The 14599-nt window shown below is 40.9% G+C and overlaps 1 protein-coding gene across 1 annotated transcript in view; it reads right to left on the reverse strand.

The window, feature by feature from the left end:
- Window positions 1–3973: 3973 nt before the first annotated feature.
- Window positions 3974–14599, reverse strand: part of maml3 (mastermind-like transcriptional coactivator 3) — a 107868-nt gene continuing 97242 nt past the window's right edge. Inside the window, exons 4-6 of the mRNA XM_055041252.1 lie at window positions 13326–13559; window positions 10982–11060; window positions 3974–8287 (exon numbers count right to left, since the gene is read on the reverse strand). Coding sequence (XP_054897227.1) covers window positions 7194–8287; window positions 10982–11060; window positions 13326–13559 — 1407 coding nt within the window. The 3' untranslated portion in view covers window positions 3974–7193. The remainder of the gene's footprint in view (window positions 8288–10981; window positions 11061–13325; window positions 13560–14599) is intronic.

Consider the following 14599-nt stretch of genomic DNA (forward strand, 5'->3'; position numbering starts at 1 on the left):
GCTCGATTGCTCCGTTTTCTCTTCTCATTCATTTCCTCCTCACGTGCTGACGGAGGAGCCGAGATTTGACATGTTTAGGTAAAATCAATCTGTCCAGATCAAGATCAGGCATCGTTTAAAATGGACATAATAAAGCTGAAATTGATAGATAGATTTTTATTTTTTATTTTTATTTTTTTTTACAATTTTTTTACCATTAATGAAGTAATCATTTCTATTACACAGTTTCAGATTAGAGTTTGACATTTTGGCAACATTTCAGATAAACAAATAACGTAGAAAGAGAAAAATCTAGAAAAAGTGTCACTAAGGTAAAATCAGATTAAGATAATTATTTTTTAAATAAAAGTCAAATATGCAAAAAAATCTCAGATTACATTATAACAAAAGTTATAATGCCAAGATCAAAATCTAAAAGCCCAAAATAAGGTGAATATATATGTATATATACATATTATCTGAGAAATGTCGAGTTTAAGGCCAAAATGTGATTCAAATATGGGAAGAAGAAATTAATAAATGTAAAGAGAGTCAAAAACACAATGCCAGAAAATATGTATTTGCTGATAATACAGTAATTATGATAAAACTATTGAGATTAAGGTGAAATAAAAAGAGTTGAGCAAACATTTAGCCTTTTTTCTATTATTATCATAAATCCTAATATTAAGGTTAAAATCACAATGTCTGATTAAATCACAAAGCGTCAGAAAAGGATTCTCTTCTTGTGAAGTAGGCCTAGTACTCCATGTGACATTTTGTTCAATACCAATAAGTAGAAGACAGTTTTCAAGTGGAAGAAATTGAGACGTGTCTTTTTTTTTTTTACATCTGTTTGCAGCCCCCTTTACTCTGATACAACCAAATACAGTCCAGTTTAATGAACTGCCTTCAGAGGTCAAGTGATTGGTCACTGTCCTGTGAAGGCCTCCGAGATTGGTTCAAGAAGGCACTACAGAACTTTTTATGCCGACAGACTGTAAAGCCACTAGAGGGCGCCATATTACCGCATACAAGGTCAAACTCCATGGCCGCTCCACTCCTTGCACATTTCTCAAGCTGTGAAGAGGGCAGGCAGTGTTTTAGACGTGTGATCAAATATGTTTACATTGATATCTAGTTGTCGAACAAACTGGGGTCGCTTTTTATGCAGAGCAGTGATGAAACTGGCTAAAACAAACGGAGAGCAAAGTTATTGGAAGGGAGTTAAAAATGAGCGAGTTGTGTGTCCGTGTTCGTTCAGGCTTTACTCTGCGGTTATCTGGTGGCCTCCTGCTCCTCCACCACCACAATGGCTCCTGCACCACATTCATCAAGTTGACACCAGACACACACACATACACACTTTCCCCCCCTCCATCACTCCACACCACCACATCCTCTGTTCCCTCTGTCCCCCGTCTCTCCTCTCCACATTTCTTCAGCACCATTTCATTATCTTATTACCTTCAGAGAGGAGTGAATCATCCTTTAAGCTCATCTCCTTCTTTGTGACACATCATTTGTTGATCTGATTGGTGTCATAAATGTCCCTGCAGATTGTGCTCAAGGCTGGTGTTTGTGTGTGACTACACAATAGGGCTGGACAATATATTGAATGGTAGTTGAAATTGCAATATCAGTGCATGCAGAATCGCAGTCGCTGCCTGGACGTTTGGTTTGGTAAGACGCGATATTTCTAATGTCATACATCTACGCTCTGTACATTGATACGTTAATAGACCGGTTAGAAGAGCAAGAAACACAGCAGACAGGTCAGGAATAGAGGTGTAAAGAAGTTCAAGGCAGAAAACAATATCTCAAGCTTTGAACGTCTCACTGATGTAACGGATTGTGTCCCTGGAACGGCGGCTTCCTCCAGCAGACATGACTTTCAAGTTACCTGGTCTGTCTGTATTGCCTTTTTTTGTGTGTGCATGGTTGTTTGTCTGCTGTGTTGTAGTGTGATGGACTGGTAACCTGTCCATGGTGGACCTCATCTCTTGCCCAGTGAAGACAGGTACCAACTCTGTCTTCACCATCACTACTCCACAAGGATGAGCGGGTGTAGACAATGGATGGATGGAGTTTTCAACAAACTTGGCTGCATCTTTCTTTTCTAAGCTAAATTTGAACCCCATTTCCCAATTTAACATGAATTGTCACCTAAATTACCAGATGGATCAGCGTCGTCTAGACAGAAATCTTTATAACAAACTCATTCCAAATTCACTTTTCCATGCCTTTCATGAAAAAGGCTGCAAAGTAGCAAGAAAAAGACTCAGAAAAGATTAGTCTTCTTGACTCAGAAAAAACCCCTTTATTTTTAAATGGAGGATCAGTTTGTTGAGGACTGTTATCTAAAAAAAAGGTCTCAAATGGAGCTTTTGGCAGCAAACTGATTGCTGTTCAGAGTAACCTCCATTCATGTCCAAGGCCAAAACTGAGATGACGATCCTGGTCACGATCAACAAACTTCCAGAAAACTGTAAAACAGCGGAAACCCTGACTTTCTTTAAATCTCAACTAAAAACACACCTGTTCAGGATTGTATTTGAAATGTAATATGTAAAATGTATTTTTATTCTATGTCGCATGGCTTTGTGTTTATGATGTAAAGCACTTTGAAATGCCTTGCTGCTGAAATGTGCTATACAAATAAAATTGGATTTGATTCAGAAAAGACACTATTTCTGAGAAAACTGAAACTGAAGTGAAACTATCAAAAATGTAATGTTTTGAATTTTACAGATACCAAATAAATTGTTGGCTAAAAGGTCAACAACCAGATTTAGATGAAGAAAATCCCAATGCTTGTGCTTCCACAGCTGCTTGGATTTTCCACATCCCTTGCATCACCTCAGTTTCGCTCTCTCTAGAGATTTCAGGTCGAGCTCCGAGTTGAAGCAAACCTGGAGCTTTTCTCCTCCACTGACATCACAGCCCATCTTCCTCTTATCCCTCCCTTCATCCTTCCTCTTCCTCTCTCTCTTATTTTTTTTTATCTGTCCAAGGTGGTGTCGCCACTGAGCATGAGTAATGATGCTGTCATCTCCGTGAGTCTCCATTTATCAATGTCAAACAGAAGCACAAGAGTTTGGTGGTTGTGTGCGCGGCGATGTTGGTGGGTGGGGGGTAGAGGGTGGACGGAAAAACATGGCAACTGGGGAAATGCGAGGAGGTAAAGGTGTAGCAGCAAGTCGAGAGGAAGAGGTGGAGGTTTATGGCTATGATGAGGAGGATGAAGAAAGAGGTGCGGCAGATGGGGGGGGGGGAGGAGAGTGTTTGAAAGAAGCTGGGTTTAACAACAGCATAAGGGTTTTATGTCTGTTTATGCCAATGCAGAGCCAGTGATCCACTGTGCTACTGTCAGGCAGAATCATCTCTTGATTTCTTTGCAGGTATAATTACAATTATGCAAATCAGAGTGACAGTTCATTACAGTGATAGTTAAGTCTCATTGTGCATTTGTCTCCAGATCCTGAAACCAAACGATTTTCTGCAAACACAGGAAGAACTCAATCCAGTTTTCATTATAGCGGTGATGATCCAAGTGACAATCCAAACACATGCATCCATCCTGCTAATTAGGATACAAGAGGCTCTCCGGATATAGTTTGCTGGCAGTGATGCTATGTGTAGGCAAACAAGACAGCAAGGCTTGAAAAACAGATCCATCTTGAATGTTGAGGAAAGGTAGTTTGTCATTTAGCTCGATGTACAGGAACTACACAGAAAACCCTTGCTGGTGAAGACTGTCATGCACCTGTAGTGTGAGTTTGCATGATGTGCAGAACTCTTTTAGACTGACCCCGAACAAACTGCTACATAGTTTTAATCCCAGGTTTGTCTAAATGAGCAAATGCAACCGAATTATCGATAGTCACCAGCTACCATGACATACAATTAACCGCCTTTATTATTCAGTGTTTGCAACAATGTTTAATACATTGTGTGATCGCCTCTTTCAGCAACACAAATTTTGCTGTTAAAATGTTAACTCAGAATGGAGATTATTTTTTTAGATGCTGGTCTTTTTTTTTTGTAGTTGTGCAATTTTAATTTGTGAGTTTGGTATTTGCAGGGTTTTCTAATATATGTATGATTTGTTTTTCCAACTGAACATTTTGGCAACGCTCCAGAACAGCTCGGCAAAAAAATGACAATTGCTTGTTTTAAATAAAAATGGAGTGAAATGAACATATGAGTCCTTTAAAGAAGAGTGAGGACAAAAGTGTCAATATTTGGGAAAAAAAAAGAATGACTGTGCATACATAAAGATGTTGACAATTCAAAGGAACCCAACAAACAACAGATCAGTTTAATATGACCAGCGAGAACATTCTCTCTTTATTGTATCTTTTTGAAAAAAAAAAAAAATCTTCTGTAATTCTCTTTTGTTAACATTTCAATATTCTGTACAAGATAAAAAGAAGTAAGCACTGCTTAAGAACAAAATCTCAAACTAAAAAAAAGAGAGGAGGTTTACAATACAAATTAGTAGTAAGACATTGTCTGAAGTGCAATGGCATAGCTCAGATGGATTAAAAGTGAAACCGAAAAGGAAAAAAAAAAATAAAAATACTCTATTTTTCAACAAACAGTAAATTCTTTACAGAGTAGAGACTGTAATATCTGATGTATTTAAACCTGTAAAAACATATTTACAAATAGCCATCATCTTTTATATACTTTTTTCTCATAATCACATATATATGTCAGCACCAGTAAAAAAAAAAAATAAAATAAAATAAAATAAGAACAAAGAACATCAACAACAACCATTTTTGTTAAAATGTTGTCTACAGACTTGGTCCCAGTATTGTGATATTTGGAGGAAGCTTCTGTTCTCTTGTCTGAAATAATTTCCAAACCAGATCTCAGAGCTCTCACTTCTAAAAAGGACAAGACAGACACAGAGGGCCTTCAAACACCTTTCTCCTCCCACTTTGGCGTGGAAATGAAGTCCGAGCCTGCCTGGGCGCACGTCGGAGTTCTGGAAGAATGAAATTCCTTCCCCCCCCCCACCTTTGTCCGGGAAAGCAGATTCAACAATCTGTTTATTATTCAACCATTTTTCCTTGATGAAAACTGGTTGAGTGCTACAACCCCACAAACATATCTCGCATGTGACAAACCCCCCCCCCCCAAACAAACAAAAAATAGAGCCTCATTTGCAACAGGACGACCGAGTTCTATTAAAGGGCTGGATTTTACGACGACGACAACAACTATAAGAACAGAAGGCTTTTTGGTTTTGCAGGTTACATTATTGTCCTAAAATCAGACACTCTCGTCTTTCACCGAATAATACAAAACATTTAGAGATGCAACATGTTGACAAGAACCACAGCAATAAAACCTATGTTATATCTTTATGTTTACATTTCAGGGCTCAAGATGAGGCAGTCTGATGAAGGTGAGGCAGTCTGATGAAGGTGATGGTGAATAAAAGCATGAGCAGCGGACGTAAAGCCAACAGTTTCCTACAGGGAAGTAGAACCACTGAGAGCCTTTATAGCTGAATATTTTGGCCTGTAAGGCCAAAATCAAAATTTAGAGCAGTGGTTTGTGAACTAAAACAGGGACGCTTGTGTGTTTTCCTAATAGTGCAGCGCAGAAGTTGTGGTGTAAAGCAGTGCTGATGGGAAGGCTGTACTGCGACAGGAGGACGGACAGACATACTCTGGGCTATGGACACAGCCTGCAATGACGTTTGAGATAAAGCAGGAATAAACTACACTGTCTTGCAAAGGTATTCATACTCCTCAATTTGTTTTTGTAACATTTCTTTCACGTTATAGGCACAAACTTTAGACTATTTTATTGGGATTTTATGTGATGTGATGCACATAACTGTAATCAGAAGAAAAATGATGCATAGTTTTTAATTTCACAAAATAAAAAAAATATTGAATGGTCTTGTCTTCTATTTGTATTCACTCCCACTTTATTGAGATGCAGTGTAGCTTAGATCAGATATTTCAATTCACACTTAAATCCAACTTGGGATCTGTGGCAAGACTTTTTGCAAACACCATCCCTCTGATGCAATGCCTGCCATACGTTACATTAATTTGTGAACAACTTTGAAAACCCGGTTTACTTTTCCTTCTGTTTCCCCAAATTTACCTCACTTTGAATTAGTTTATAATATAAAATCCATGTAAAAATACATTAAAGTTTGGGACTGTAACATGACAAAGTATGAAAACGTTGAAGGAGTTTTGCAAGGCACTGCAGGTGAGCTTCTCTAAGAATTCCCCTCAAAACAAAATAAAGTCACTTGTGGTGTTTGAGTACATTCAGTGCCCAGTGATCATTTTTTGGCTGATGTATGGGATGGGGCTTGTGTCCCACAGACTGGCCCACACGTTAGCATCTTTGTTCGTTGTGACTGTGTATGCTGTGCTGTAGTTGTCTGTCCTATCCCACTCCTGTCCTTCACTTTGTTCTGTTCACTCAAAAAACATTATACAGTGCTACACAATGCAGGAAATGAAACAAACTCCCTCAAAAAAAAAAAAAAAAAAAGAAGGAGAAATTATGGGTGGGTTGCCTAGCAAAAAGCATAAGAGGCTGGCTCAAATCTGCTTGTGTTGCACAATAGTGGAACATCATTTGTCCTGTTGCGATGTGCCCAATATAAACAGAGAAGAGAGTGCTGTGAGTGATGAACGAGTCTCTGGAGGGAGAGTGGGGCTACAGGTTTGGGTGAGAGTTGTTGTATATATGTGGGGGGAACAGAGCTGAGAGCGGAAATGGGAGCCTTGAGAGGATAGAGTTGAGGGATCTGAAGCAAGGTTGAAGCACTGAGCTTCAGATCCCTCACACAAATAAATTGTCACCTTGAGAATGATATTGTCTTCCTCTTCATCAGCCCTGTGGTTTGAGAAAAAGCTTGGGTTCAAAGTTAAGCGGTGTAAACAGGAATCGCTTTCAAACACGAGAACGTAAGAGTGAAACTAACAAAACACACCTCCTAATTCTTATATTGTTTTTCAATAATATGCACAAGACATGTGAGAGCTCCTTCCATTTCAAACACACACACACACGCATACCCACAGAAAACATAATATCAGAACTTATTTATAATCTCCCTCATGTTTTACAAAACAAAACATGCCAGTCTATGTCGTGTCATCCTTTCTGTTGGACTTTCTCAGGTTATGTCCCAAAGTTGAGTTCATTCTAAAAATGTTCCCCGTTGGCTATTGGTTCTGGAAAAGCTCATCCATCCACCCATCGCCCGAGTCCAGCTCCGCCCCCGATCCGTCACCCAAACCAAAGGCTCCCCCTCCTGAGGGCCCGCCCCCGTACCCATAGGATGACATGTCCTGATTGGCTGTCCTTTGGTAGCCCTGTGGCTGACCCCCAACTGCAACTCCTCCTGGTCCATAGGGTCCACCTCCTCCTCCCCCTATTCCTGGGGCTCCTGGACCTGGTCCAAAAGGCCCCATCCCAGACATCCCCTGAGCCATCATTCCCTGGCTAATCCCCTGGTTCATGACCATGGGTCGGGGCTGATTGGTCCTCGGCTGATTACCCATGTGAGGGCGCATCATTGGGCCGCCCATACTTGCAGCCGGGTTGCCCACTCTGGGGTCCATTCCCTGGCCAGCTTGTCCAGAACCTGGAAAATGTTGCTTGGTCATACGCGGAGGTTGACCGGGCTGCATACCATAACCCTGGGAGGAGGTGAACCCCACCATATCTCCTCCTGCTCCTCCTGTAGTCCTTCCGACTCCTCCCCCCATGGCCTGCAGACCTGGTCCTTGCTGCTGCGGCCAGCCGCCAGCCGCCATCCCAGCTCCACCTCCTCCACCTCCCAGCATGCTTTGCAGTCTCTGAGACTGAGCTTTTGCGGGGCCTTTGAGGGGCTGCTGAGTTATGGAGTTCATCAACATCCCTTGTCCTCCATAAGCTCCAGCCCCGCTGCTCCCGGGGCCCCCGGGCATACCTCCGAGTCCAGGACCTGCACCTGCCTGCCGAGGGGGTCCTCCGGCAGGGTTGTGCTGCGGTGGAAGACCCATGGAGGCTTGGACGCTTTGGTTCTGGTGCTGCTGCTGGTGGATCATTTGGCTCATCGAAGGGTTGAGGCCATATAAGGCACCCTGGCTGGACCCCTGGGTGCCATAGGATAGTCCCATGTCGGCTTGAGGTCCCACTGGGCCACCTTGACCCTGAACCGAATTCATCTGGACCATCTGCTGCTGGTTGTGCTGCTGCTGCTGCTGCTGGAGGAGACGAGAGGACCGCATATTTTGGAGTGATTGGCTTCTGGATGCCAGATCTTGTGGAGGACCTATAAATGCAAATTAAAGAGATGTTAGAACAATAAAAAAATAGACACAAATGGGGATAGACAAAAAATACAACAAATAAATGCTGAGGTTTAATTGGTTGTATGGTGCTGGACCTCCCCTCAGACAACCCCCCCACTTGTAGAGAAGGTGGGCCTCTAATTGTCCAGGACCATCACCCTCCAAACTGGAGTCCCACAAGGTTGTCACACACCTGGATTCATCTTACAGACCATCTCACCTGCTCTATTCACCTACTGTCCCAGGTCACAGTATGTGGACCTGGAATTACCACCCAGTGACTCATAGCTTCATGGCCGCTGTAAAAAAACATTCTGATCATCAAAGTCACATCTTGGTCTCAAGCATTGTAACAAAGAGGACCTACGGATCAAATAATTAAAATGATCAAAGACGCTTCCCACCCCAGTAACCGTCTTTTTATTTATTACTTATTTCATCATTCAGGTGCAATATCCACTGTTGATGTGTTCAGCCAGTGATCTACCCACAACAAGAGTCACAGTTGATCATTTTTCCTTCCTGCTTATTCCTCAGCATATTTCCTGGGTCGCCTCTTGTGATTTCTAGTTTCATATTTTCCTCCAGACAAAGAGTGATTCAGGGCCTGTTTCACTGTATGCTATGCATGCATAACAGCGTGTGACAAATTAACTCCCTAATCTCAGAAATATGTCCCATCTCCCTCGGTTCGCCAAAACATGACACAGATGAACACAGTTAAGCACCAGTAGCTCATTTTCACAGTTCCTCCTATTAAAGCATAACTGCAGGAGCTTGAGGAAGTGGAAATGGCTCTAAATCCTTTAACAGACCCAATACTGACACCATTCCACTAATCCCTCTTCTTAAAGCTCCGACCTGAAATGTAACAGACGAGTGAGAACTTGATGAATAATGCAATCCAGGCTCATGAGTAGGAAGAAACTCATAAATGCTACCAGCTAAGACAATTTGTGCAATACCGCAATCAAAGTGGATTGGTTAGATGCTGTATTTCAGAGGGCGTGCATATACGCACCAATATAATAATCATAGCAATTGTATATGTATTTGGTCAGTGCAGGACAGCTGAACTAGACTCAGTTTTATCCATCAACTATCTCACAACTGAGTTTATAAATGGAGATATTATTCACATATTGATCCCCCCCAATTACCATATCATAGTAACTCAGATATAACTCAACCCCACTATTAATTAGCATTGAGAACCTCCTTAAGGTAAAACTTTTATTTTCAACAAGACAGCATAAGTTGCTCAAATTGTTTTGAAAGTATTTTATTGAATCTCTGTTGACTCATGCCACTGAGGTTAGAGAAACTTCTGGCCACCATCCCAAAGAAGCTGGAACTTTGCTGAATTGTTTATGTTTTCCATGAACATTAATACTCCATGACTTGTTTATTTATGGCAACATTCACCAATATTATCACACGCCACAGGTTTTCCTAATACTGCACAGCTTTACTCTGGCTGTGTATCTACAAAAGTTTCATCTGGAATCATCTTCCTCTCCACCTTACCGTCCCAGACCTGCAGACAGACTAATGGCTATAAATGGCTAGAGTGCTGACTCCCCTCCTGCATCTCTCCATCATCCTCTCACCCACTTGTCTTCACTCCTCCTCCGTTCCCAACCTCAGGTTCTACCGACCAGGACCATCTACCTCTTCCTCTTGTTGCCAGTCCTCCCTCCCTTCCCACTTCCCCCGTCTCATCCATCTCACCGACTTCACCAGAACTCTGGGGGATGCGGGACGGACAGGTTGCCTTGGTAACAGGCAGATCAGGATTTTTTTTTTCCCCCCAGAGAGAAAGAGGCAGAAGAGAGGAGAAAGAGCAACTCCGAGATGACTGATATGTATCTGACTGAGGCAGATAAAAGCGACAGGGATGGGTTTGACAGGAATACTTGGTCGGAGCTGCTTTTAGATTCTAACCAGTGAGCTGAGGGCGACGCAGAAACAGTTTTATGCTGCTTGTCTGTATTATATATCAACTTATTGGACAAGCTACAGCTGGAGATACAGTCAGGCGCAGCAGGAATCATTTTCACATTTACCATTTATCACCACAAACGTCAAGGCATTTCATTTTTATTGTATGTGAGAGATCAATACAAAGCAGGAAGAAGTGGAAGAGAAATGATCGTTTTCAAGATATTTTGCAAACTAAAATCTTGAAAAGGAAGTTGTGCATTTGTATTCGGACTCCTTCAGTTTACGCTTGTTTCAGAAATACCTTTTACTTTAATTACACCTGCGAATATTTGGGGTGTGTCTCCACCGCTGTCTATTCTTTGCAAAATAGCCAAAGCTCACTCTGAGTGTCTGGGCAGATTCATTTTTAAATCTTCTCAAAAATTTTCAGCTATCTTTAAATCTGAACTTTGACTAGGCCAGACCGTCACATGCATATGCTTTGAACTAAACCTTTGCGTTGTAGCTCTGGACTGATATTTAGCGTCTTCCCCAGAAAAAGTGTTTGTCACAATGTGTCATTTTTTTTCAGTGCACTTCTCTTTGGTAGGCCTGTCACATGAAATCCCAATAAAATAGATTGAGGTTGCGGTTGTAATGTGATGAAATGCGAGGATGAGCCTTGTAGATGAGATGGTCTGTACGCCTGCTACCATTTTATGGAATGAACTCAGGTATTTTGTGTGTTTTACCTTGGTACTGATTGACTTGGGGGTATGGATTCCTCTGGCCCTGGCCCATCTGCCTGGGGAGATGCTGCTGCTGCTGGAGCTAAAGACACACACATACAAATAATTATGAGATTATGATTATGAGATGGATTACCAGATCAATCTGTTCAGGACTTGAGATCATTATGCAGGACCATTTATGAAATAAAAAGGAAGGGGTGGAAAACCCAAATAAAACAAACTTTCACTTTAGATGTAAGATCAATTTAGAGTATGAACCAAAGATTAATTTTTGTGAGCAAACACAACAACTCCTTAGGTTCAACTGCATGTTCTGAAAATGCTGATACAGAGGAAATTTATAGCAGGTGTCTGTACCTGATATAGATCTGAATGACCAAAATCCTAAACTTATGAAATGTTTTCCTAATATAATGCAGACCTAAGAGTATAGACTTCAATTTTATTAATCACTGAGTGAAATTAAAGCACTTTTATTTTAAAAATGTTTCTGAGTGGAAGCCTGGGAGGGATTTCTGTAGCTTCAGTGCAAAACAAGCAGTTTTAATCTGGGTTAAATTAAGCGCACATAAGGAAGGAGGACTTGTGATCTCTGATCCCCAGAAATGCTCGAAAACTTCAATTTAATCTTTTTCTGAATCTCTACGGCATCTCTATAACAGAGATAAATTGCTTATGTTGACGCAACACCTGCTTAAAGATGATGACTTTATGTCATATGGCAGATGGTACTGTGCACAGAATTGATTATGGCATGTTTGCCGATGGCCAAACAAAATTTCACCTCTTCCTTTAAGACCTGGTGCAGTGACACACCTTTGTTTCAAAACGATCGAAGCAGATGTTGGCAACCGCTGGAACCAGAGATGCCACAGATGTAAGATTAGTTTAAAGTGAGATGGTTCACAGCCCCTCAGCTATGATGATCCAGGTGTTTGGTACGAGATAATTGAAACAGATGTTATGTGAAGACAGACAGCAAATGATGCTGTTAAGGTAAATGTAAGACAGGTGCTTGGTAGAGTTGAGGTTAATCACTTGTTTGGTAAAACAAAGATCATCGCTGGCCTTGCGAGGACTGGACTCATATCTGAGGCCACACAGACGCTTGATACAGAAGACACAAACTTTGGTACAGTAAAGAGCAGACAGGTTATGGATACTATCCGAACAGATGTTGAGCCTCTTTCAGACAGATGTTCAACCTGTTAGAAACAGGCGTTGGCACTGCTGGACGTACAGAGATGGCGGTTGAGTCGATACCGAAGAAAACAGTTGAATCGGCGAAAAGGGCCTTGCAACATGAATGATGCCTCTTGCAACATGCTTTCAGTTATTTTATTTTTATGTGCTAAACCAACAGGAAGCTCTCCAGCTTGAGCCTTAGCTATTTGGTAAACAAAAATGGGCGAACATTTCCGTGTCAATGAATGCAAAGCTGGCATAGACATACACCAGACGACACCTTTAATTAAGATACAAAGTGGACTGAATCAAAACCGTACAAAAAAAACTTTAGTATTTTGCACTTAAGATAAAAAGAAAAAAATCCTCTCCAAAAATCTTGTACCATGAACTCCTGAAGTAACATAGTTTCAGCTTGAACTGGTTTAAGTTCCATAATAAAAAAAAATTAAATACAAAATTATCCTATTAAGCATCATTTTCTATAGAAATGATTAATTACTTAGTCAAAAAAATAGTCAACTGATTAGCTCTACACTGTATGTTAAATCTAGCAGGAAGGATTGAGGTTTTCTCATGCAGACGCATCGTTTGCTTCATATGATCAAACACTAAATGAATTGTATGTTTTAGGCAAATGTACAGTATTTTCTAAATTTGCTTGTTTGCATCTTTTTATGTAGTCAAATGAAAAATTGGCAGATGATGGCATTTCTTTTTGTCTGATTGACTGATTGTCAGAATAACTGATACATTAAATTCTAAAAAGAAAACTAAAATGTTTCAGGCCTAATATCCAGTCAGACGGCGGCAGCGAGTTCTCAGTACACACTCCTGTGCTTGCGGGTCTGTGTGTGCGTTTCCTTTTTTGCCGGTCCAATTAAAAAGCATATGGTGGGTGGCGACATCATAGTTCAGAACTCTTTACCACTTGATTCCTCTCAGAAGGAGAAATAAAAAGCAAACACTACATTATCACAGCAGGCGGCATGTGAGCCAAAAACACACGCACACACACGCCACAGAGATGAAAAGGAAACGTCGAGGAGAGGGCTGGATGCGAGTAATTAAACATGCAACCTGACTTGAGTCAGGAACACGAGAGGGTTAGGTGCTGCACACCCACAAGCGGAGGTCGACTCCAAAGTCCTTCTGTCACCTGTTCGACCAGAAGATGCTGCCTCTGGATCTTCTGCTGCTCCATCATGTGCATCTGGATCCTCTTCTCTTCTATCACCATCATCTGCTTCATCATGGCCGCCTGCTGGTTGCTGGGGTAGACTGGAGGTGGACCTGACCCCTGGCTGGGCCCCACGCCAGAGGCAACGCCCCCAGCTGGGTGAGGAGGGGGTATTGCACCGGGTGGCCGGGACATTCCCACCACACCTTGTTCCTGAAGCATCAAAGAAGAAGAAAGCAACAGGTCAGGAAGACTGTTGAACAGGTAGTTATGCGATTAACAGTAAAGCTTTGAGAAATTAAATATTTGTGTCTGATTTTAGGAAAAAAGAGGGAGAATTAGTCTAATACTAACTGAAACTAGGTTTTCTAAAGCTCCTTGCTCATATGTGACTTTTTAGCAATCTGGATTTGTTTTAAAATTAAGTAGTTTTAAAATTAAATGCTTAATCTTTAAAACAAGCAATCTCTTTTTACTACACCTGCAGTTAAAACTTTGTAACAGGTAATATGGTAACATTTTACTGGCGTACAACTAAGTATTAAACACAGCTTTTATTTTTACATGCTTTTACATGTGCAACTATAAAAAGTTTTATTGATCACAAAAAAATATTCAAATAAGAATAAACAACCATCACTAAACAGTCAAATAAGCAATAGTTTCATAACAAGTCAGCTTCCTCTTCGCATCATCATACAAGTCAGTTTGAATAACAAATTTATTCAAAAAGCACATTTTAAAAACAATCAAGCAATAACAATTTAAAGTCACTACTAAAAGCCATTTCCATAGTCTTATGCTCTATTTGGAGCAAAAACCAAGTGAAACCAATGAACATTATGTGGTGACACTGATATTTCCGGTCTAAGAAGTGCACCCACAATGGACCTGAACATTGTTCAAGAACTTTGGCTCAGCTGCTGCAAAAGCCTGATCACCTTCACATTCAGTCCAGTTCCTGGAGAAAAGATCAGTTAAGAAAGACTGGATCAGACCCTTGAAAAACCTGAAGAGGTAAAAATAAAATAATAATAAGATCCTCAATTCAATTTAAAATATGAGAAGCCAGTTTAATCTGCACACTTTGTAACCGACCCAGATTAACGTCCTCTGCAGCGATCTGGATGTGACGTAATGGAAGCATGAATCACATTTTTCCAGCAAAATACTGTCAAGTAAATGTGGCTTTACTTTGGAAGCAGCTCTAAATTGAAGACCAATAAGGTTTATATTGCTTTCGAAAAGGCTTC

The sequence above is a fragment of the Poeciliopsis prolifica genome, unplaced genomic scaffold, assembly GCF_027474105.1.
Source record: "Poeciliopsis prolifica strain line A6 unplaced genomic scaffold, Auburn_PproV2 SCAFFOLD016, whole genome shotgun sequence".
NCBI classification, from domain to species: domain Eukaryota; kingdom Metazoa; phylum Chordata; class Actinopteri; order Cyprinodontiformes; family Poeciliidae; genus Poeciliopsis; species Poeciliopsis prolifica.